At 39.3% G+C, this 25814-nt stretch overlaps 1 protein-coding gene across 4 annotated transcripts in view; it reads left to right on the top strand.

Moving 5' to 3' along the window:
* LTBP1 (latent transforming growth factor beta binding protein 1) overlaps window positions 1-22739 on the top strand; it is a 447138-nt gene extending 424399 nt beyond the window's left edge. For all 4 annotated transcript variants that reach the window (XM_040350808.1, XM_040350809.1, XM_040350810.1 and 1 more), the window contains 3 exons: window positions 3318-3443; window positions 18726-18878; window positions 21738-22739. In XM_040350808.1, the coding sequence (XP_040206742.1) occupies window positions 3318-3443; window positions 18726-18878; window positions 21738-21910 (452 nt within the window). In that variant the 3' untranslated portion in view covers window positions 21911-22739. The remainder of the gene's footprint in view (window positions 1-3317; window positions 3444-18725; window positions 18879-21737) is intronic.
* The last annotated feature ends 3075 nt before the right edge of the window (window positions 22740-25814 follow it).

Genomic DNA, 25814 nt, shown 5'->3' with positions numbered 1-25814 from the left:
TTATTCTTTTTTGCATGTACCTGACACATGCTTGCATTTTTTTTTTTAGTTAATTACATTTTTTAAACTAACAAGTCCTGTATGTTCTAGCATAATGAACGTGACTGACCCTCTTTATGGAGAAAGCAGGGGCCTATCAGATGCATTTTTAGTCCAATACAAGTTATCGGGCAGCTCTAAAACCACCAAGATCACAGCTGTCGCAACAAAAAAGCGACTCCTTTAATCTAGTTTTTACAAACCAGCCACAATATTTTTGTTACTTTTATCATAGTAGAACAATTGTACAAAACACCTAAAAAAGTAACACTTGTGTAACTAAACTGTTTCCCCCACTCCGAGGCCACCTACCTGCTTTCAACTGTAGATGTTAATAAATTTCACAGTTTCCACGGCCAACAGCACATGTGGCAACAAAGATGCACAGAGTACTATCTACCCTCAAATTTTGCCTTGATGTCACTATATTAACCTCCCTGGCGGTCTTCCCGAGACTGACTCGGGGTTAGATTTTCCTGCTACTATCGGTAACTCCGAGTCAGTCTCGGGCTCGCCTCGCTGAATCCACAGGCACTTTTTACTTACCTTGTCCCTGGATCCAGCGATGCCACCGCGCTGTGTGAGCGAGCGGGACCTCGCTCGATTCACATAGTGCCTCCGTGTGACGCCGATCTCCGTTCCCTGCGACGTTACGACGCACGGGGACGGAGAACGGCGCCAAATTCAAAAACGTAAACAAACACATTACATACAGTATACTGTAATCTTATAGATTACAGTACTGTATGTAAAAAAAACACACCCCCCCTGTCCCTAGTGGTCTGCCCAGTGTCCTGCATGTCATTTTATATAATAAAAACCTTTTTTTCTCCCTGCAAACTGTAGATTGTCCATAGCAACCAAAAGTGTCCCTTTATGTCAAAAATAGTTTTAGATCAGCTAAAAAACAGCGATAATAAATTATAATCACTTGCAGAATTGTGCGATAGCGATTTGTGGGGAAATTCGTCATAAAAAAAAAAAAAAATAATGACAGCAACAATTCTGCAACTGAGCAAATTTCAGTGATTTTAATTTGATTACATTATTGAATAATTTTTATTATAATTATATTATTATTTGTTATAATTATTTATAATTATTTATTATATTATAATTTATAATTTTGTTTTTAAAAAAATGTAATACACGGGATGCCTATTAGAATCTTGTTTGGTCAGATTTAAGTGAGTTATTTCTAAAAATTACAGACCTACAATATAAAACGCCAAATTTCCTTGCAAATAATGGTACCGCTTTCAGCATGTTTTTTATGAAAGAATCATACCGCCAGGGAGGTTAAACAGAAATCTGATTGGTTGTCAGTGATTACCATATTGTGCACATCACATTTATTTCTTTGCAAGGAGCTAGACTGTTCCATAGTCTGGTCTTGTCTGAGAATAGTTCAAAGCAGCAGTATAGAAGAACAGGAGGGGGTGGGGGCAAGGGAATAGTTGCTGAAGCTAACCCTGTAGCAAACTTGCCCGATTGGTAAATGGACTATCTCGGTACTGATAGAAAACAATATGCATTGTGGTATAAAAAGGTTTATTACAAATAAAACAGAATTATACAGATAACATTTCAAAAGATAAAAAACAGATACTCAGGGGTCCCCCAAGGAGAATCTGTGATTTACAGATTATAGATTGGTCAGGATCTCTTCTAGTTTTGCGGTGCTGTACCGCTTCCTCAGGAGAGCCAATCTATAAGACAAATAATACAAAGCAGCAGTATACATAAGAAAGGGGTTACATAATTTGAAACGTAATATTGTATTATATACTATAGCTGTGTGGTTCATTAAAAAGAGCAAAGCAGAAATTCTGTCACTTTGACCTTGACAGTTCAATCTGACCTCTGGCAACCAAAAAATGTATATCGTACTTTTGTGGTTAGTGGTTAATGTCATAATTACCATCTTCTCTGTTTGCTGAGAAGTGAGTCACTCCAAATTTTACTGAGTAAGGCATGTATACATAAAGAATATTTTGTGGCATGTTTAGGAGCAAAGTGTAAATCCTGCAAGAAAAAGATGCTTACTTTGTGTAACACAAAAGTAGTGGTTGATTTCTCCAGATGTTACTTGCGTTTGTGTATGAAGGTTTTTAGTCATCCAAGACATGAGATATTTAGTGGCTGTGAATTGAAAATAACCAGACTTGCTTGATTATTATTGAATAATTAAGTGGCAGGTGTTACCTCTCTAAGTCTGGCTTTACAGTGGCGCAGCGCGGGTGTATGCGCAGTTTATGTGCGCGTTTAGCTATGGTCCCGTTGACTTCTATTAGATTGCAAGTTTTTGCCGCATTTTCTGAAAGTGCACCAAAAGTCCTGCATGCCGCGACTTCTTTGTGGAATCCTCAAAACAAGATACGACGGCATCTGGGTTAGATCCGACAGGCGTACGTCTTCGGATCTTCGATGCAATACTTTGGCGTCCGCTGGGTGGCGTTCCCGTCGTTTTCCACGTTGAGTATGCAAATTAGCTATTTCTGACGATCCACGAACGTACGAGCGGCCGTCGCATTTTTTTACGTCGTCTATAGTCGCCTTTTTTCGGCGTATAGTTAAAGCTGCTATTCTGTGGCGTACTCAATGTTAAGTATGGCTGTCGTTCCCGCGTATAATTTGATTTTTTTTTTTTCGTTTGCGTAAGTCGTCCGTGAATCGGGATGGACGTAATTAACGGCCATGTCAAAAAAAATTACGTCCTTGCGACGTCATTTAGCGCAATGCATGGCGGGAAATTTAGGGACGGCACATGCGCAGTTCGTTCGGCGCGGGGACGCGCTTCATTTAAATGAAACACGCCCCTACTCGCCGATTTGAATTACGCACCGTTACGCCGCGAGAGATAGACTACGCCGCCGTAACTTACGACGCAAAATCTTTATGGATTCGAACCAAAGTCGGGTAAGTTACGGCGGCGTAGCGTATCTCAGATACGCTGCGCTGGTGCAGATCTCTGTGGATCTGCCCCATAGTCAGTAAATTTGAATTTGTGAAATGTAGGTCTATCAAAAGAAATTTGCAACAGGTTCTAAGTTTTTTAGTTTCCATGTTTGGTGCTGGTGTCATCTTGCAGTACATTTAAGATATAGCATAGTGGTGAGATCTTGCTGCCAAAAATGTCAGCTCTGACTCTCCACCCACCCTTTTATTACAAAGTGATGCTTCGTTCTAGGCAACTGGATTTTCATTAAGAGATCTTGAACTGCGTGTTCCTACTATCTGGATTAATATTTTAACTTTGTTTATCTTTTCATATGCAGATGATTATGCACAGTTATGTAACCTTCGTGTGCCAAGGTTCAGACAACCTTATGGGGAAGATGCCCTTCACTTTTCAGACCACTATATCCCACAGCCACAGCCAGACCCTTTCAACCTGCAGGAACGTAAGTAAAAGAGCAGGGGCATAGCATAGCCTGTGAGGTCTGATTGTTCATGTTCGGTTAACATATTGTAATGTTTTGATCACTACTTGCTGATTACAGACTGGCTGCATTCCTGTGCCATTAGTGTCTGTAAATTGATTTAATATACCATATTCTATTAAATCTAAAGTTAAAAGAAAAGTAGTAGTGCCAAGTGAGTGGATGAAGTGAAGTGAACAGTTCTCATTCAGGTGTTGTATTCCATACGTAAATACATACCAATTTGCCGATCGTCTGCAATACACAGAGAACTGAGATGCAAGCAAGGCATATCTCAATTCTGACAGGGGAGGAAAGGGATGCATTCTGTGTCTCTGCAAAACAGGGACTAGACTCCATCCCATCCCCTAGTGAAAGCAGCACATGGTGTTAGGCACACAAGTAACCTTTTGACCGTCCTAGATGTTTACCCCTTCCCAGCCATTAGTACAGTGACAGTGCATATTTTTAACACTGATCACTCTATTAATGTCACTGGTTCCTGCAAATACTAAATACGAACTATATATATTTTTTAGATGCTATAACGTTCGCGTAAACCAAGCAATATACTCTTATTTTAGATTTTTTACCAAAAACATGTAGCAGAATATATATTGCCTTAAATTTACGAAGAAGTTAGATTTTATAAAAAAAAAAAATTGGACACGTTTTATAGTAAAAAAAAAAATATATATATATATATATATATATATATATATATATATATATTTATTTTTATTTTTTTGCGCTATAAACAAAAAAAGACCAACAATTTCGGAAAAAAAAATCAAGACGCAGTGGTGATCAAATACCACCATAAAGAAAACTTTTTTTTGTGGGGGAAAAAAGGACATACTTTTAATTTGGGTACAACGTCGCAATTGTCAGTTAAAGTAACGCAGTGCTGCATTGAAAAAAAAGGCCTGACAATGAAGGGGGGTAAATCTTCCTGGAGGTCAAAGTGGTTAATTATTTTATTTTACTGGCATTTATATAGCACTGACAATTTATTTTGTACATTCACATCAGTCCCTGACCTCAAGAGGCTTACAATCTAAGGTCTCTAGCTCAGATTCATGCATACACATACTAGGGCCAGGTTATACAGTAGCCAATTAACCTACCAGCATGTCTTTGGAGTGTGGGAGGAAACCCATGCAAGCACAGGGAGAACATGCAATAGCCAGGCAGGTCATGCCATGGTTGGGATTTGAACCAACAACCGTAGTGCTGCTAGGTGGAAGTGCTAACCACTTAGACACTGCGCTGACCTACATAAATGTTGTAAAGTAACAGCAATAAAAAAAGCCAGACATGTCATCACCATACCTCTTGCAAATTAAAGAAAATTGAAGAGGATACTGTATTTCTCATTTCAAGCAAGCCTAAATTGTATAATGTAGGTACCTTATTAAATTTCTACAATGTAACTAGCAAGTTTAAAAAAATTACTTTTGTCCACAGAAAGAGTGCCAAATTGGCTTTCTGCTGAATGTCATTTGAACAACTGCCCACTCATATATTTGTGGCCCTGTCCCCTATTCATAATTAGTACTGGATGCACTGTTGCCTATTGAAAGCTAATAGTTATTATATAGAAAACATAGTAATTTTTCAGGGGGCATACACCTGTTTCAGGCTTAAAGGTAACTTGTCTGGTTAAACTATAATGTAAATTGGCACTATCATTTACCTGTGTCCATGGGTTGACTTGTAATAAATGTCCATGTGGATGAACCCTCAAAGTTAGTGGGAGTAGCATAATTATGTAAGCCAAGAGATAATAGGCCATGTATGTAAGGGACATCTTAATGGACATAATCTTTACATGTTATTAATAACCTGAATAAGGTATTTTTTGTTTCAATCGTTTTTATTGGTATATCTCACATCTTATACAAACATAACAAACGTGTAAATATCCATCAATATTTCATAGAGTTACATATGCCTTGAAGTCTACAATGCAGGTACAGTATAGTATAAATATTCAAAATCTATTTGCCATTTTTAATAGAGTGTCCAATGAAAGTATAACAAAACAATATTTCCATATACTAGATTCAAAATAATTTAGTCATACTAAAGTACGTTGAAATTTAATATTTCATATAACTATAGAAAGTATGTATTTATATGTATCTCATATATCACTAGTAATTTAAGGAGAAGAAAAGAAAGAAAAGAAAACATTGAACCAGATAATTTCAGAGATTAAACTGCAGTCTGAAAATTAACATTTCGATTGATCCATGTTTTCCATGGGATCCATGAAGTTTCAAATTTTCGTAAATTATTTTGGGACAAAGCCCATAGTCGTTCGTATGTCATATGGAGATTTGTAACTTCGATGGCTTCAATCACCGATGGGGGACAAGGATCTTTCCACCTCCTGGTGATTGACAACCTGGCAGCAAGAAGTAAGTGAGCTATCGAACTTCTCTTGGCGACCTGAATATCATCAATTCCCAAGGATAATAACGCCAGTGCAGGATTAGGTGTTATATATACATTAGCCATACTTGTCATTATATAGAATATATTTTTCCAATATTCCTTCAGTTTGGGGCAATCCCAGAGAATGTGAAGTAGATCTCCCCTTTTTCCACATGCTCTCCAACATTTATCAGAATGTTGTGTACCAAACTTAGATAAAACACTAGGTGTGTAGTACCATCTTAAGTTAATTTTAACCGTTAGTTCCCATAAGGAAGCACATCTGGAAACAGAATGATTCACAACACAAGCCGATTTCCATTGGTCACACGTATAAGAAAGGCCTAGCTCACTTTCCCATTGTATATGTGAAGCTGATTTAGTAAATATTTTTTTCTCTTGAAGAATATTATAGAAAAATGAAATTCCCTTATCTAGCTTTACTTTGGAGGTGAAGAACAACCAAGCTTGTGTATAGATGTGCATATATTTAGAATCAAAGTTTTTTAAACACCGATGAATCTTTTTATATTGAGTATGGTGTGATTTGGGTAGGTTAAATTCAGATTCAATGTCATCAAAAGATTTAATCTCATTTTGAACGAATAGATCCTGAACTTTTTCAATTCCATGAGAGTGCCAAACATCAAGGTTTCCTATAGACGTAACTAATTCCAGGATCTTTAAGGGAACATTTATTAAAATTCTTGGAAAGGAGTTACCTGTACCTTTCAAGAATTTCAACCATGTTGATATGGAAATTTTCATAGTAGGTGGAAGATGTGAGGGGATTTTCAAGCCTATTTGTGCACCAAAGAGCCAATTTTTAGTAGGTCTTTGTAGACAGTATGAGGACTCAATCAGTCCCCATGATGTCGACGGAGAGGACTGAAACCATTCTGTAAGCTGGGTCAAAATAGAACTGTGATAATAATCCTGGAAATCCACATAACCCACTCCTCCGTAAAGTCTGTGTTTTATAAGCTTGTGATGTGCGCATCTAGATTTTTTTCCTTGCCACACGAATTTAGAAAGAATTGATTGTAGGGATTTGAGAAAACTAGCCGATATAGGGATGGGAATACATCTAAACAGGTATAACACTTGAGGCAAATGAATCAGTTTAAAGGCTGACAATCTTCCCCACCACGACAGTTCACGTTTTCCTAATTCAGCTAGATCTGATTGTAACTTCTTTTTCAGTGGTAAATGATTTTTTGTAAATAATGTTTTCGTATTTCTAGACAATTGAATACCTAGATATGGAATTTCAGAATCCGCCCAAGTATATGGGAAGGTATGCTGTAACACAGCACTATTTACAGCGTCTATATTCATATCTAGTATTGAAGATTTGGATGTGTTTACTTTGTAAAATGAAATTTTGCTGAAAGAGGATAATAATTTTTGTACTTCTGTTAGGGATGTAGATGGATAAGTTAACATTAGTATCACGTCATCAGCGAATAGACTAATTTTGTGTGTATGATCACCTATAGTCACTCCCGAAATATTTGGGTTAGACCTCACATTTTCTGCCAAAGGTTCCATTAAGAGATTGAACAGTAGTGGGGATAAGGGGCAACCCTGTCTAGTCCCGTTAGATATAGAAAAACTATTTGATAGAAAATTAGAAGCTAGGACTTTTGCATTTGGAGAGGAGTACAAAGCTAAAATTGAATTTAGGATAAAACCCTTAAATCCAAATTTTCTGAGAGTCAGGGATAAATAGGTCCAATTGATTCTATCGAATGCCTTCTCTGCATCTAAAGATAGAAGCAGAGAAGGCGTTCCTGTTAAATTGATATTATGAATGACGTTTATCAATCTTCTGGTCGCATCAGAAGCTTGTCGGCCTTTAGTGAACCCAGTTTGATCAAAATGCACCAATTTAGGGATCAAAGTCATGAGTCTATTCGATATTGTTTTAGCAAATATCTTTACGTCAACGTTGAGCAAAGAGATAGGACGAAAATTCGAAGGTGAGGTTAGATCTTTACCGGGTTTGGGAAGAGTCAAAATTGTTGCAGATAGCATTTCCTGTGGAAATTTTGAAATAGAGGCTGAATAATTGTAAATCTTTGTCATGTGAGGTGCTAGTAATTTTTTATTCAATTTAATATATTCATTAGTGAAGCCATCTGGGCCAGGAGCTTTTGCTCCAGGAAGTGAATCGATAGTTCTAATTAGTTCCGAGTCACTAAAGGGAGCATTAAGTAATTGTAGGTCACTGTCTGAGAGCGAAGGCAAATTTATTTTGGAAAGAAATGTATTGATGTCATCGACAGAAGGTTGATGTGTATTGCTATCTCTTTTAAGATTATAAAGTTTGTCATAGAATAGTCCAAATTCGTCAGCGATCTTCTGAGGGTGCACTATTTTAGTTCTAGTGGCGGGATCATATAGGTAGGGAATCAGAGTTTTAGTTCTGTATCCTTTAATCCTATTGGCTAATATTTTGCCAGCTTTGTTATTGGTTGCATACGAATTCGCTTTTAGTCTCCTAAGTTTGCTATCATAGGAGTCTAAGAGCATCGAGCGTAGTTCATGTCTCAATTTAAAAATATCCATTTGAAGCAATCGGGAAGGATTACTTTTATTTAATGTATCGAGACATTTCAATTTTTCAGTTATCTCTACAAATTTTTCATTTCTTTTTTTCTTGGCTTTTGAACCTAGCTGGATGAAAACTCCTCTAATAAATGATTTGTGTGCATTCCACAATATTGTCGGGTCTGATACAGATCCCTCATTATCCAAGAAAAACTCTTTAATTTTTTGTTGGATAAGATCAATATTTTCTTGTTGTTGCAAGAGAAAATTATTTACTCGCCATATATACGCTCCCTTCTGGCAATTAGAATCCTTGACTGTGATGCTAATAGGAGCGTGATCAGACCATGTAACGCTATGTATGTGGGATTCAGATACGTTTTGGAGAAGCCATTTATCAGATATAAATAAGTCTATGCGTGAGTATGTATTATGACGAGGTGAGTGAAAGGTGTAATCTTTCTCCGACGCATGGTAGCATCTCCATATGTCATACAATCCATTATCTGATAAAAATTTCGAGAGAGGGGAAACAAATCTTTTAGCACCTGAAGATGAGTCTATAAATGTGTCTGGAACCATGTTGAAATCTCCACAGATCAAGAGTTGTCCCTGTTGTATATCTTTAGATTTCTTTAAAATGTTCTTAAAGAATTGTATTTGTTTAGTATTAGGTGCATATATGTTTATAATAGTGTATGTTTTGTTGTTTAATGTACAAACAATTATAATAAATCTGCCATTAGGGTCAGCAACTGAGTGTAGTATATTAAATGTCACTGTATCTCTAATTGCCACTAATACACCTCTTTGTTTACATTTATAATCTGCTCTAAAAATGTTAGGGAAGTTATGATGTGTACATGCTACTTCGTTTGGAGTAAAATTAGTCTCTTGAGCACAAACAATATCATAACCTCCCGTTAACGCAGTTTTCCATAATGAGGATCTTTTTGCCGGGTGATTTAGGCCATTAGTATTTATCGATAAGAATTTTATAGACATGTTGATATTAGATAAATTCCAAACTATAAATACTTACAGACGAAGGATGACTTGTTGTAGATAAAAGGTCAATCAAAAATCGATAGTAGGAATATTATAAACAAATAAGAAGAATCTTACCCAGATAATGTGGATGGGTATTTGTTGTGAAACTAAATGAAAAAGAAAATAAATAAAAATAAATAAATAAATAAATAAATAAATAAATAAAATAAATAAATAATTAAACAAATATATAGATCAAAATAAATAAATAGATAATATATATATAAGATAAAAATAAATAAATAAATATAATATAAATAAATTATTAAATGAAATTAAATAGATAAGATAAAATTATATTAATTAAAAATAAAACATAATAATCGAATCAATTAAATGAAATGAAAGAGCAAAACAAATGGATTAAAACTAATAATTAAACAAATAAACAAATAAATAAATAGGGAAATAAAAAGATAAACCTCTATAAATAGATAAACCAAGAAGATAAACTATAAACACTAAACAATCAAAAAAAAAGAAAAGAACAGATATAGGTACTATCAAGATATTACTCCTGACAGGACCTATAGCAGTCGGATATTCTTATCCGACTCAGTGAAGGGGAAAGTTCAGAAAACTCCTGTCTGATGAGGGTATAAAAACTCAGCAGACATCTCGGGTTATTGGTAGTTGTTTCAAAGAAAAACATTAAGAGTATGTAAGGAGGAAAATAAGGCAGAAACAAAGTAAATCTTTCTCTTTAGTATAGTTCCTTTTAGTTCCTCATTGGTAGAATGTATCCTTCTCTTATATTACTGAATCTTCCTGTTCCATCGTTGTGTCTTTGTTCTGTAGGAGAAATTATTGGTACAATTCCCCATGAATGTAGTAGTCTCAGTCCTTCTTGTTGTGAAGATATTGTTGTAGTCATTTCATCTTTTGTTATGAGTAAAGTTGCTGGGTGTTTCCACTTGTATTGTATCTTGTAGTCATAAAGAGTTTTTGTAACAATTTTAAGTTGCCTTCTTAGATATAGAGTGTGCTGTGAGAGGTCAGCATACAGTAAATGTGAACATCTTTGTAAGGCTCTGGAAGTATCTTTAACACCCTTGCTTTTGTAAGCATTTTTTCTTTGGTAGTGAAAAAATGTACTTTCATCAGAATGTCTCTTGGAATAGATGGATCCAAATGTCTGGGTTTGGGTATTCTATGAATTCTATCAATCATACGTTCAATTTGCGGCAAGTCAGGAAGCAAGGTCATTATTAGGTCGTCAGCAAATTTAGGGAGCTCAGATGATATGACAGACTCAGAGACCCCCCTCAATTTTACGTTCTCTCTGCGTGATCTGTCCTCCAAGTCTGCAAGCTTCGTTTTAATCCATATATTCTCTTCCATTCTATCTTTGCAATTTTCCACTATGTCATGAACTGTACCAGACTGGGTCTCCATTCTGTTTTCAATAGTATAAACTCTGTCATTTAAATTTTTCACCTCCATAGAAACATTATGTAGCATGGATGAAAAGTTTGACATTAATGACGATTGCAGCGATATAAGCATTTCTTTCATTGTAGTGTCCATTACTGGTGTTCCAGATGTAGGGTAGTTATTAATTGATGACGCAGTATTGGGGCCTAATGCGCATTGATTGACACCTGTCATGTCTGACATCTGATATTGAACTGCGTCATCAACTCTTCTCCTCGTCTTGGCAGGACTTTTGGAGGAAGGGCTCAGTATAAATGAATTAGGGGATTCCTTTAGTGTAGTATCTGAGGTCTGATGGGTAGTTTCAGTGACAGGCAAATCATTACAGTGTGATGGATTAGCAAGTGCGTCATTACCTCCGCCATGACATGACACATCCCCCGCAGCTCCGGAAGGTTCAGCTAAATTTGCCGGCTTCTTACTTTGTTTCTGTTCTTTTCTCTTCCGCTGCGATAGCGAGTCCATCTTTATGTATATACCAGTACTTTCTTTTCCTCCGGAAGACGCTGTGAAGGTGATCTTTTTGCCGTCTAACCCGGCGGTCTGAAGGAGCAATCTCTCAGGCGGCCATCCTGGTCGCGCGCAAGCCACGCCCCCTGAATAAGGTATTTTTATAACAGTATAAATCGACATTAAGCAACCTGATCACATGACAATTTTAGCAAAGTTACAAGCTCAAAGAACTTGCAGTGATCCTAGAGGTTTACTAATATTTCTTTGAAAACTGATTCCTCCTCTACTTGATAGGACATTTTTGTTGTAGTTTGAAGAAGCTGCTCTATGACCCGTATTAAGGAGCACAGCTTTAGATACCAATAGGTTGTTGTCTGTAGGCAACGTATATAGTCAAGTCTGCATTGTAACTTCTCCAGAACTGATGCCAGTCGCAGGATTGGCATATTGACTTGTGGTCATTATAAAGCAGGACCTAAAAATGTGATGAAGGAGAAGAGCTGAGGCTACATAGTAGGAGGAAGAGAGAAAGAACCAGAGAGAGCCCAGAGCAAGATTGCCTACTCTGCAGCCCACTTTCCCGAGAGTATGAGCTTAACAGGGATCCCAATGTATACTGTATGTAGAGGAAAGTGTGAGCATAGAGAGTATGTGGGCACAAAAGAGGAGATACGCAGATATGGGAGAATACGTGCAGTAGGGAAGAAGAGAGAAAAGGCTTAAGATTGGTTGTACAAGGGGAGAATGGAGACTATAGCGTGGGTGTGCAGAACAAATACAATGAAAACAAGTGAGTGGGTACATGTGAGGATGAATCAGAAGGTAGAAGAGACTGGTAAGCATATACAGAGGAAGAAATAGGGTTGTCCCGATACCACTTTTTTAGGAGCGAGTACAATTACCGATACCTTTTGTCATCTACTCGCGGATACCGATTACCGATATTTTTTTTAATGTCATGTGACAGTTTTCAAATTTAAGAATGTCTCTTACATTGGTGGTCAGTGGGAAGGATGTCTCTTACATTGGTGGTCAGTGGGAAGGATTTCTCTTACATTGGTGGTCAGTGGGAAGAATGCCCCTTTACAGTCAGATAGCAAAAACATTAGAGAGGGAGCAAAATTCCAGGGTGACCACGACCAGCAGAAAGACAAGCAACAAGCATTGGATCGTAAATCCTGACAAGTGAGGAAGGAAGTCTGCCGTGCAATCGTGCATGTCACATCTGGGCACAGCGGGGTACTGAGGACTGCTCTGCTCTCCGCCCCGCCCACTCTCCGCCTCTCTTCTCTCCGCCTCTCTTCTCTCCGCCCGCCGCTCTCTTGTCAATAGAGAAGTATCGGACAGGGCATCGGCAGCATTTGCGCGAGTACGAGTACTCGCGCAAATGCTCGGTATCGGTCGCGATACCGATACTAGTATCGGTATCGGGACAACCCTACTTGTCACGATACCGATACTAGTATCGGTATCTGGACAACCCTACTTGTCACAGATTCTCAATTGGATTTAGACCTGGACTTTGACTGGGCTATTCTAAAACAAGTACTCATCAGGGTACTTGGGCACGGCAGGTCACAGGGCATATCAGGGTACTGGGCACAGGGTATGGTGCACATCAGGTTACTGGGCACAGGGTATGGGGCACATCAGGGTACTGGGCACAGGTTATGGTGCACATTAGGGTACTGGGCACATCAGGGTACTGGGCACAGCAGGGAACAGGGTACTGGGCATATCAGGGCACAGCGGGGTACTGGGCACATCAGGGTACTTGGGCACATCAGGGTACTGGGCACAGGGTATGGGGCACATCAGGGTACTGGGCACAGCAGGGCACATCAGGGTACTGGGCACATCAGGGTACAAGGCAGGGCACAGGGTACTGGGCACATCAGGGTACTAGGCAGGGCACTGGGCACATCAGGGTACTGGGCACGGCAGGGTACTGGGCACATCAGGGTACTAGGCATGGCAGGGTACTGGGTACAGCAGGGTACACTTTCCTTCTAGTTTCCTTTAAATGCAGAGTAGCACAGGAAGCGGCTCACATCTGTAATAAGTCCTTACTATCCTCTATCATGTTGCGCTATTCCCAGGTGGCCCCTCCTCTCCTCTCGTCCATCTCAGATGATGTCACAAGCATACAACGAGAGGAGAGGGGCCACCGGGAACAGCGCGACATGAGAGGGGACAGTAAGAACTTATTACAGCCGCTTATTACCCGCCTGAGGACTGCTCTGCTCTCCGCCCCCCGCTCTCCGCCCCCCGCTCTCCGCCCCTCTTCACCCCACTCTCCACCCCGCCGCTCTCTTGTCAATAGAGAAGTATCGGACAGGGCCTCGGCAGCATTTGCGCGAGTACAAGTACTTGCGCAAATGCTTGGTATCAGTCCCAATACTAGTATCGGTATTGGGACAACCCTAGGAAGAACGTTAAGACCACAGCAAAGATGTAAAAAAGGAGAGCGAGAATGTAAAAATTAGCATAAAGGAAGAGAAAATTACTACAGAGAAGTGTTACGATCAGGCGTCAGGCTTGAAGGCCAGTTGCTACAGCAGTGGCAGGACAGGCATACAGGCAGTCACATCTGGCAGATAATACGGGCTCCCCTGAGGTGCGGAGTCTAAGTACTAGCTGGTTTTCCCCAGAGCTCCTGATGGTGGAGATGGATTTAGCTGCAAGCTAGTACCAGGTCGCGGTCCTCAAGTTTGCCCCACCAGGGTGTGAGCAAGCCGGGGGACAGTAGCGGATGAGCAGACAAGGATGAAACAGCAGAGTGGTCAGTAAACAAGCCAAGGGGTCAATCATGAGTGGCTGCCGGCAGAATTAGGGATCAGGCAGAAGAGTAGTCCAGGAACAGGCTGAGGGTCAAACACGGGTGGTTGCAGGTACACATGGCAGCAGAGCAGACAAATCGCAAGGCACTGGCTGGGAAGGCACAACAACCTGGTAACCAGGAAGTGCAGGGACATGGCTTTTTTAGGAAGTTCATGGGAGGAGCAAAGGGTTCAAGGTTCAAGGCAATCAAGACACCAAGCATAGTAGTCTAATGGATCAGATCAGACAGTGAGCTGTCCAGCATCCCAGATAGCTCAGTGGTAAGAGACAATGCCAGACACAGACGAGGTCCCAGGTTCAAGCCCAGGTCCTAACAAGAAGAAAACTTAAAGCGGTGGTTCACCCTCAGTGACACGATTTTACCATCGAGACAGGCATTGTAGCGCGAGCTACAGTATGCCTGTCCCGATTTTTTTTACCCCCGTACTCACTGTGTACTCGTACATTATAGATTTCGGCTCCCGCGGGGAATGGGCGTGCCTATGGAGAGGGAGGATGATTGACGGCCGGCCCTGGCACGTCACTCTCCCCGAAGACAGCCGGAGTAGGTCTCGGCTCTTCACGGCGCCTGCGCACAGGCTATGCGCAGGCGCCGTGAAGAGCCAAGCCTATTTCGGCTATTTCCGGAGAAGCGTGACGCGCCAGAGCCGGCCGTCAATCATCCTCCGTCTCCATAGGCACGCCCATTCCCCGAGGGGAGTCGGTATCTTCGATGTACGAGTTCACGGTGAGTACGGGGATAAAAAAATCGGGACAGGCATACTGTAGCTCGCGCTACAATGCCTGATTTTATGGTAGAAGAAAAAAAAAAAAATTTGGGGGGTTTATAGGGTGAACCCCCGCTTTAAGTGCAGGTGCACAATAAGAGGAGAAGAATTGGAAAGAGTAGAAGTGAATACTAGACACAGAGATGCATAGGAGGAAAGACAGTAGTTTGTATCATATTGGTCCATACAAATATCCAGAACAATGCACAGGTAAAGAATTCTAATGTACCTGTACTGTAAATTATAGGACATAGCCTAGTTATTATTATTATACAGGATTTATATTGTGCCAACAGTTTACGCAGCGCTTTACAGCATAAAGGCAGACAGTACAATTACGATACAGTTTAACACAGTAGGAATCAGAGGGCACTGTGTAGGTATCCATACAAGCGCTGTGCTGTATAATACAGATTCTTAGCTATACACCGTAGTAGTTTTAGTGCATATGCAGCAAATTTACAATATGGTAGACATTCCTATCTGCATTTTAATTGTGCACTCACAGCAAAATACAGTGATGCTTGTCACCCGGGGGGAAAGTGCAGGGTAGCCAGGTGTGCACTATTGTTAAGCGGTGGCTGGAGTCCTGAGCACATCATATGAAGCACAGATTTGATTGAGATAAATAATCCTTATATGTCACTCTAGAGATATGTTGCTAGATCTGGAAGCTCACCCACATGCCTTTACTGCACTTCTTTGTAATGACTTGGGCGTCAAAATCTGTGTTAAATTGTCTTATATGTGAACTGTTGTTCCTCATGGGCATAGATTTTCTCTTGATGCGTAAAATGTAAATGTGGGATGCTACAGCAGCCGCCGCACACTGAAATGAGAAGGGGAGCTTATCTAGAACATCTAGAAACTTACGTCTAGCATATAAATGATATGTTTCCACAATAATGGTCCTAGGAGTGTGTAGTCGCTTTGACATGAATGAAACATTCCAAAACAAATAGCTGAGTTGCAGAAGTGCCTGTTCAGATGCCACTTTACGTGTCCTTAAAAAGTGCTCCATGTGATACATAAATAATTCATAAAAGTCCAAAAAAGTCCTCAACAAAGTGCTTGCCATTTAATAAAGTGCTTGCTGTAAATATTAAAAAAGGGGCTTGCTTTGAATCAATAGAAAAATGGTGACTTAGTGACAAACAAAATCCATCAATCTGTGCTTTTATTCAAAGAATTTAAAATATGCACTTGCATGACATCAAATAAAATGAGCATCGAGTAGGAAGTAAGCAACGCCAGTTTGTGCTGCACCTGCGTTCTGTAAACAGGAAGTGATGTATGCAAATTCAACCCTATGTGTTTTGTCAGTGTGTGTCTGACATCATCAGGGGTCACGTGACTGGACCCGTCACTTCCATTTATATGCCTCCTATACCGCCTATACAAGAAACAAATCCCATCAAAAGCAAAGCCATTTGATATACTAAACTTGTCTAACAGTATGGTGATTCAAAGGTTCTGTCTATATTACCCTTACCATTTCTGACATAAATTTTAATACATTTTCTCAATATTTTATTTATATAACATTTATTGATACTCAGATATCCCTCTGGTGGTCAATGGGAAATAGATACAAAAGTCCTCGTACCTTGGGCCTATTGAGGACATCTAGTGGCTAAAAAGTATATAACACATATATTAAAATCTCCCTTTTATAAAACTGGAGGAACTAATTGTGAAACCAATTTGAATAATTAATCAAATTTTCTTAGTTTCATATGAAACACTCAAGGAGAATATTCCTGTATGAAATATGGAAAAATGATGAAATAAAAATATAAATCAAATTATAAAAATAAATAATATATACCATATTTATTGGCATATAACACGCACAGACGTATAACATGCACCCCAATTTTAAGAAGGAAGTCTAAGGAAAAAATGTTTTCACAGTCCCCTTTACAGTATACAGTACCCCTACACAGTACACAGCCCCCCTTCCCAGTATACAGCTCCCCCATCCAGTACACAGCCCCCTCCTGCACTCCCAGGAGACCCCCAGTCTGTCTGGGACAGTGCTGACAGCATTCTCTACAGCAGGGATAAGCAATTAGTGGACCTCCAGCTGTTGCAAAACTACAACTCCCATCATGCCTCTGACTTTGGGTGTCATGCTTGTGGCTGTCAGAGTCTTGCTATGCCTCATGGGACTTGTAGTTCTGCAACAGCTGGAGGTCCGCTATCCCTGCTCTACAGTTAAGAAAAAAATCACTGTCAGCCCCTTCCACACTGCTCCTCCTGTGTCACTCCTATTGTAAAATTAAGCTTCCATCTACCTCAATAGCTCAGTTTTTTCCACTGACCTGGTCACATGAGTGCTCTCTCTGACCTTACATAGATGGTCATGTGACCACTCTCCTCCTCCAAGCTAAAGCTAGGAGGAGTGGGAGGAGGAGAGCAGCCAGAAAAAAACTGAGCTATTGAGATATTTACATTTGTTTTATAATGACACTGACACAGGAGGAGCGGTGTAGGAGAAGGGGCTGGCAAGTGATTTTTTTTAATCAATGTTAAACTATGCAGGCAGCGCTGTCCCAGGACCATTAGAGGCGGGCCGCCTGATCCCTGCCCCCTGTTGGTAAACGCAGATACTGTTTGTCGTCTGTTTTCAGGGGGAAAAAGTGCGTGTTATATGCTGATAAAAAAGGTGTATAAAATTATTATATATGGACACATAGGATAATATTGAGCTGCATCTACAGGCAAAAACGTAAAGCTCCTGTAGAAGCAGCCTTTTTTTTAAGCCAGTGTGCATGGACCCTTAATTGTTTTTTTGGAGGGGGGGATGCTGCATTTGGTCTTTACATTTTATATAAAGGTTATACTATGTACAGCATTAGTGTCCGTGGGGCCATTGTTGACTTGTCAAACGTGTCATACTATTTATTATTATTTTTTTATTAAAGATTCTCAGTCCTGGATTGACCATACTTTGTAAAATTTGGGGCAGCTAAAAAATATTGGGGCAGGTCTTAGAACATTTTCAAAGCCACAATTCAAACATATCCAGGCATTGTTAGGGATCTATGGATGATAATATGACTTTTTTTCATAGATATCAGTTGACTAGGTTCTGTACCTAATATCTCCTATATAACTTTTCTTACAACTATTTTGCTTTTGAGTGCAATATAAAGTATAAATGTATCAGTAATCATAAGGTGGCACTGACTGTAATATGATTCTCTTTAATTGCATGTAATTATATTGTAGATTTCTTTTACATTTTCAACATAAAAAGCAGACAAAATTGTATTTAGAAAATTAAAACAATGATTATATTTTATTAAATATTTATTAGGCCACCAGATACCATTTTATAGAAAACACACACACACATATATATATGTGTGTGTGTGTGTGTATGTATATATATATATATATATATATGTGTGTGTGTATGTGTGTGTGTATATATATATATATATATATATATATATATAAACTTCTATTTATTTTTGAGGCAGCATATACATACTGTTTATACTTTTGAAGATATACTGTTTGTCAGCTATAGTTTGTAGATAGTATAATTTACATTTTAACGTGGAGCGGTGCTGCCCTCTGGTGGTATGTAGTGTAAAATGTGTATAAAAATATAAAGGATTCCTTGAATACAGCTTACTAACAATAAACATGAACTAGCAGCAATGTTCTGTCCACATTTTTAATTTGTTTGTTTTTTACGTATATATTATCTGTGCAGGTGTGGGAGGTGGGCAGTATGAGGAGCTGCAGGCAGAAGAGTGTGGCATCTTGAACGGATGTGAGAATGGTAGATGTGTACGAGTACAAGAAGGATACACATGCGATTGCTTCGATGGATACCACCTGGATATCATGAAAATGACCTGTGTTGGTAAGAAAAACATGCACTCTATTATGATGACATTTAAGCTATATTGCAGGCTGTTAACTCGCAGTAAGTGGTCCCAAGAGGTGCGACTGCTGGGTTCACGGGGTACTTCTGCTTGTCAGAGTAAATCTATCATAATAGCACAAAGTTTCAACAAAGTATAAATCACAAATTAAACAAACCTGAAGATGTCTTTTTATTTAATAATGCAAAGCTTTATTTGGAAAATATTTGTATCAATGAGTTTGTTCAATGCATGTTCTTGTCATTTCCTAAGCCCTGTCTTCTCTTAACCACTTCAGCCCCGGACCATATTGCTGGTCAATGACCGGGCCACTTTTTGCGATTCGGCACTGCAACGCTTTAACTGACAATTGCGCGGTCCTGCGACGTGGCTCCCAAACAAAATTGGCGTCCTTTTTCCCCCACAAATAGAGCTTTCTTTTGGTGGTATTTGATCACCTCTGCTGAATATTTTTTACTTTTTGCTGTAATATCCCCAAAAATATATAAAAAACTATTTTTTTCCTCAATTTAGGCCCATACGTATTCTTCTACATATTTTTCGTAAAAAAAATCGCAATAAGCGTTTATTGATTGGTTTGCGCAAAAGTTATAGCGTCTACAAAATAGGACATAGTTTTATGGCATTTTTATTAATATTTTTTTTTTTACTAGTAATGGCGGCAATCATCAATTTTTATCGGTACTGCGACCTTATGGCGGACACTTTCGGACACCTTTGGCACATTTTTGGGACCATTGGCATTTTTATAGCGATCAGTGCTATAAAAATGCATTGATTACTATAAAAATGCCACTGGCAGGGAAGGGGTTAACGCTAGGGGGCGAGGAAGGGGTTAATTATGTTCCCTGTGTGTGTTGTAACTGAAGGGGGGGTGGGACTGACTTGGGAAAATGACTGATCGTTGTTCATACATTGTATGAACAGACGATCAGGCATTTCTCCACCTGACAGGACACACACAGCTCCCGGTTCTCGCTCTGTAACGAGCAATCGCAGGCGCACGCCGGGCACGCATGTCGGGACCAGGGGCACGCGCCCCTATTGGCTGAATCGCGAGATGACGTATAGCTATGTGATCTCGCGCAGCCAAGCCGACCTGCCGCCGTATAACTACAGCGGCTGGTCGGCAAGCGGTTAAAGTGGCACATAAGTGGAAAAAGGTTTGATTCATCACCTAATTCTAATCCATTGGATCGTTCTTAATTAAGTGATGTAAATACAATTGAAAAACAAGCTCTCTCGTTCTACAACTTATCTTATGTACATAAATTATTGAACAGGATGGTCATTGGACTGCTCATCAGTTGCAATCCTCAAATGCCATTTTGGGCTTTATCACTTACATTATAACAAAGCGGTTATGAGAAGTAACCAACGTCACTAATTAGAAATGTGAGAAGACTTTGGATATATTAGGGGGCTGATGAATATTTAATCAAATCAAGCAGGATTGCAAATTTTAATTCATAGCTTTTTTCCTGCTCCACGAGACATTTTCTGGAAACCCCAAAAGGCCCAGCCAGTTAGCAGCACCTCTGATATCTGTGTAGATCAGGGATCGACAAATCCCGGGCGCCAGGTCGCCATGGCGACTAGAAATAATGTCCTGGCGACTTGGCTTGGAAGGTGAGCTGGCGCCATCTGGTGGTGGCCGTTGGTATTACAAGTTAAGCATTACAAGTTAAACAGCAATTCTAATGTCATTTTTCACTATTTTCACTGCCATCTTCTTCCCTCTAATTAGAACCCCCCAAACATTATATATATTTTTTATCCTAACACCCTAGAGAATAAAATGGCGATCGTTGCAATACTTTCTGTCACGCCGTATTTGCGCAGCGGTCTTACAAGCGCACTTTTTTGGGAAAAAATTACACTTTTTTTAATTAAAAAATAAGACAACAGTAAAGTTATCCCCATTTTTTTAATATTATGAAAGATAATGTTACGCCGAGTAAATTCATACCCAACATGTCACGCTTCAAAATTGCGTTTGAACACCGTTTACATATGCGGGCGCTGCTCACGTATGTGTTCGCTTCTGCACGCAAGTTCGTCGGGACGGGGTGCGTTTTCTGGCTCCTAACTTTTTTAGCTGGCTCCTAGATTCCGAACAAATTTGTCAACCCCTGGTGTAGATACCGTATGCATGCCACAAGCTCAGTGAAGAGCAAGAGCATAATGGATTTTGAGGAGTGCATTCTTCCTCCTCCAGATTTATTTCTGATTAACTGTACAGCTAACAGTTATTGCTATTTATAAAAAAAGATTTTGGCTGTGGAAATGTTTTTAGTACTACAATCTGACAGGTTTGAGGAGCAATGTCGCATAGTTACATAGTAGGTGAAATTGAAAAAAGACACAAGTCCATCAAGTTCAACCTATGTAACAGTTTTTGTTTTTGTTTTATCCTAAAAGTGCTCCCATAATTGAATGCAATTAAAGAATTTCAAAATGTGTTCCTCTAGAAGTGGGCACAGGGAAAATCCTGGGTGAACCTAATAAAGCCATATAGGAAAGATAACATAGTTTATATTTACAATATATTAAGAACAAAGTAGTTCTTTGAAAAAAAAAACGGTAGTCTTAAAGTGGCACCCAAAATAAAAATAACACTTTATATTAAATACTAACCCAATTTTGACCTATCCTTACCAAACAAAAACAGCCATTTCAGTTTTACTGAACCACATACATCTTAACCTACTTTGAAATCTAACATTTATGTGAGGGGCATGTATTTGTATTTGACAGGAAAAACATGAAGTCTTTGAGTAAAAGAAGAAAAAGCCTTTATGTAGCTAATAGCGTAACCTGGTATTTTCTCTTTTTAGATGTCAATGAGTGCAATGAGCTGAACAGCAGGATGTCACTGTGCAAGAATGCAAAGTGTATTAACACAGAGGGCTCATACAAATGTGTGTGTCTGCCTGGCTACATACCATCAGATAAACCCAACTACTGCACAGCAATAAACTCAGATAGAGACGACAGTGAACTGGAGTAGAACGGACTTTGGCTCCAATTTCTCAGCCCATATACTCTGCACTGTATGGAAGCATGGAAGATGTGTATGTTACTTGAGATGAAGGTGGAACATAACCTCTAATGACAGTTTTGTGGGAAACAACAGTAGCTCTTTTATCTGCAAGCGGAATAAAATGTCGGACGTTACTCTGCATCAGATTTACAGACCAAAACCACCCAAGTATATAGTCTGATCTTACATAAACTTATTGGACAAAATAGCCAAAAGCAATGATGTTACTGAGCTGGTTATTATTATTTTGTACTATCGCTTTATTAACTTGCCATTTTATTAGAGGTGGGAGCATTTTATAACACTTTTTTTGACGATGCAGCACATTGGATACTGTATCAGAACTATTGAGATGAGAACTTTTTTTTGTTATATTTTGGTGCAAATATCTTGTAGGGCAAATTCCTATGGACTTTTTTCACACTGTTTTGTCGTTCTTTGGAAATATTGTTCAATGACTTTAAAACCTCTTGTTTGCCCTGTGGAGCAGACATCCTTTTGTTTTTTTTTATTCTTAACTTTTTGTACATCTTGGCTGGAAAATCATATTGATTTTATTTTTTACTCTGCCTTTTGTCTTATTACTGCACTTAAATTCTTTAGAACTTTTCTTGCCAAGTTTCAAAGCTGCTGGAGAACCATTGCATCCCTTAATGTACATTAAATTGGATACATGTTTCCCTGTCCATAAATGTAATTTGTAAATCGAATATGGAAAAAAAAATCTTGTTTGAGTTTCTTAACATATTAAAGCTGTATAATAAACATCAATAATAAAACAAATATTTTAAATTTTTTTATTTTTTTATTTGAACGTATCACAACTCTTGTACACTTTACTGATGAAGAAGTAGTGTAGCTATGCATTGTGTAAATTTATACGTAATGTTTTTTTTTTGTGGTAAAGATTGACCTACCAAATATCCACAAAGAACGAGCTTCAAATAGGATCAGTAAATAGGCCAGAATCCCAGCAAGCAAGTGCAGGTGAAAAATCATATTTCCTTATTGAAGAAAGTAAAATATTTAATCTTAAAATATTAGATGTACCCATAAACACGAAATTACAGTTGTTCATTCTTGCTATTTTCAGTGTCATGTCTCTTTTTTTCTCCCCATAATAAAAATTTAATTGAGAAAAGAAAATGGTTACATTACAAAAGCATTGTAAAACAGATACATATGAAAGACAATGTAGTGACATATATCCAACAGACCAATAAAACTCTTATGGTGGTGATCTTTCTAATAGAATATAGGTTTCAAACTTGAAGTAAAGCGAACACCAGGACTTACACAGGGCCCAGGCCCAACCTATGAAAGTATCTCATGGGGTCAGGAAAAACGCACAATCTTCGATATTTTTGTTACTTGATGTTAAGGTTCACTGCACCAGATGCCAGGATGCCAGGTAGCCACACAGCCAGTCAGGGTCCATACACAGGATTTTCTGCAAAGACAAAACAGAAAAATAAGGGTGGGGAAGAGAAGTCAAAAAAGGGAATAAGTCTCAGTCACTCCCCCCTTCGGCACAGGAAAGGGGAAGGGATGGACCAAACTGTAGCTCAAAATCGTAGCAATTTCTGCAGCCAAACCGCACGGGGTCCACTCAGATGTCCGAGCACCTGCGTCTACGTCTGAGCCATAATAGCTTTGTAGTCATCAGATGTTTTGAATTAGAGCCAGCAAACCCAGGTTTTGATGAAGGCAGAAGTTCTTTCTTGAGCAATAATAGTCAATTCCTCCAGGCGTTTCAGGCACGTAGGTCATTCCCACACACTCATTGGGGTAGCCTATTTCCAGTGCAAGGGGACACAGAACCAAGCAAAGTTTATCATATGTAGAGTCAGTGATTTTCTGTACAATCAAGCCAAAAGTTTGTTATGGTGCAGAAAATACTGTGCTGGTGAAAACTCAATAGCACAACCTGTAACTCGTGAGATAATCTCATGGACCTTGGACCACTTAAAAGCAATGCATGAACAGCTCCTCCAGACATGAAAAAATGTATCCTCAGCATCCCTACACCCACCAACAGGAATATCTTATGCACAGAGGTGACCACATTTTGTAGACTTTCTCCTTATGTGTTTTGGAGTAAGCAGATTGATCTTTTCCTATTTTTCTTGCTCCAAGTTGCAGCCCAGGTCCTTCTCCCATGCTGCACAAGTTGGTCCTGCATTGGATGAATGAGCCGCAAGTAAGAGAGAATAGTTATCAGTAACCAAGTGCCTCTGTAGAGTAGGTCCTTGTATATATCGACTCAATGGGAATTCGGACCCTGAAAAACACCTGTTTATCAGCTACGCCTGTCAGGTAATGCCGGAGCTGTAGATACGTCCAACAAGGCACTGTCAGTTGGACAGCATTGGCAAGCCGTGTGCCCTAGTCAATAAACCCACCCCATTCTCAACATTATGATCAATCCAGATCACCACAGAGATGGCATGATCAACACTATAGAGAGAACTATCAACAATACAGGACACCCATTCGGACGCACAATAGAGACTCACCTTTACGTGAAGAGTCTACCCGAGAATCTCATTATTCTCCTTATTCTTATAGAGAGAGAGAGAGAACAGGACTTTTACAATAGATCTCCTTACAATTATAATCAAACTCATGCTGAGCCATCCCAATCATCAGGTTTTCCCAGAGAAATGGACGTTTACAAGAAAAGACCGGAACTAAAAGGTGCTCCAGAGGGGACACTTCATTTCTAATCCTTTTAATTCCTCCTCCACTTATCAAACTGGCGACACTGTTCATTCAGGTCTAGCCAACCCTTCATTATTTATGTTTATTTTGTGTTCCGAGAGCTGGTACTTAGGGACCTTGAACACTTACCTAATAAAAGAATTCAGGATAATCCTAACATCAAGACAGGGCTTAAACTCCTATGTGAATGTAAAGATCTCACCATCTGCCCCGCCGACAAAGGGAGTGGGATTGTGATCCTAGATAAGAGTGCATACTATGACGAAATGTCACGTATTCTTAGCGACACTAATACTTATCGTTTATTGACCAAGGATCCCACAAGGGACTATAAAAAGGCCCTTGTACTTTTGGTTAATAAAGGGATGGAACTCAATAGTCTTAATAAGAAAGAAAAAGAATACCTTATACCTACTTTCCCGCGTATCCCGATTATGTATTACCTCCCAAAAGTACATAAGGATCCTATTTGCCCCCCAGGCCGTCCCATTATTAGTGGCATTAACTCAATTACATCCCGTATAGGGAAGTATATTGATTTTTACTTACAGCCATTAGTTAAAACCATACTTTCGTACCTCAGGGACACTAAAGCTACTTTGAGCCTGTTACAGCAGGTTGAACATATGGACAATTTGATATTAGTGACAGCTGATGTAACGTCACTTTATACCTGCATACCCCATGACCTTGGTCTCTCTGCAGTCCAACGCTTCTTAGCCGACAGCGACTACATCCCTGGTCCACAACAAGTGTTTATCATGGAGTTGTTGCTGTTTGCTACTAAGCATAATTATTTTTGGTTCAAGGGTTCATTCTGCCTGCAAGAGAGAGGTGTTGCCATGGGGGCAAAATTTACCCCCTGCTTGGCCAATCTCTTCATGGCCCAATCGGAGGAGGACGTTGTCTATGCCTTAACAGGCCCGAATTGGTTCTGTGGGCACGCTACATCGACGACGTCCTCCTCCTATGGCAAGGTGACACAGCATCTTTGAGTGAGTTTATGACTACACTCAATAACAACAATAGAGGTATCGAATTGAAGTATGATGCCAGTACTACCTCAATTCATTTCTTGGACCTTGAAATCTCAATCAGAAACCAACAGCTGGTCACGAAAACCTTTTTTCAAACCTACGGACAGAAACGG

Source organism: Rana temporaria, chromosome 4 (genome assembly GCF_905171775.1).
Source record: "Rana temporaria chromosome 4, aRanTem1.1, whole genome shotgun sequence".
Taxonomy (NCBI): domain Eukaryota; kingdom Metazoa; phylum Chordata; class Amphibia; order Anura; family Ranidae; genus Rana; species Rana temporaria.
Note: the sequence above shows the minus strand (reverse complement) of the source record. Positions and strands in the feature narration are given on the sequence as shown.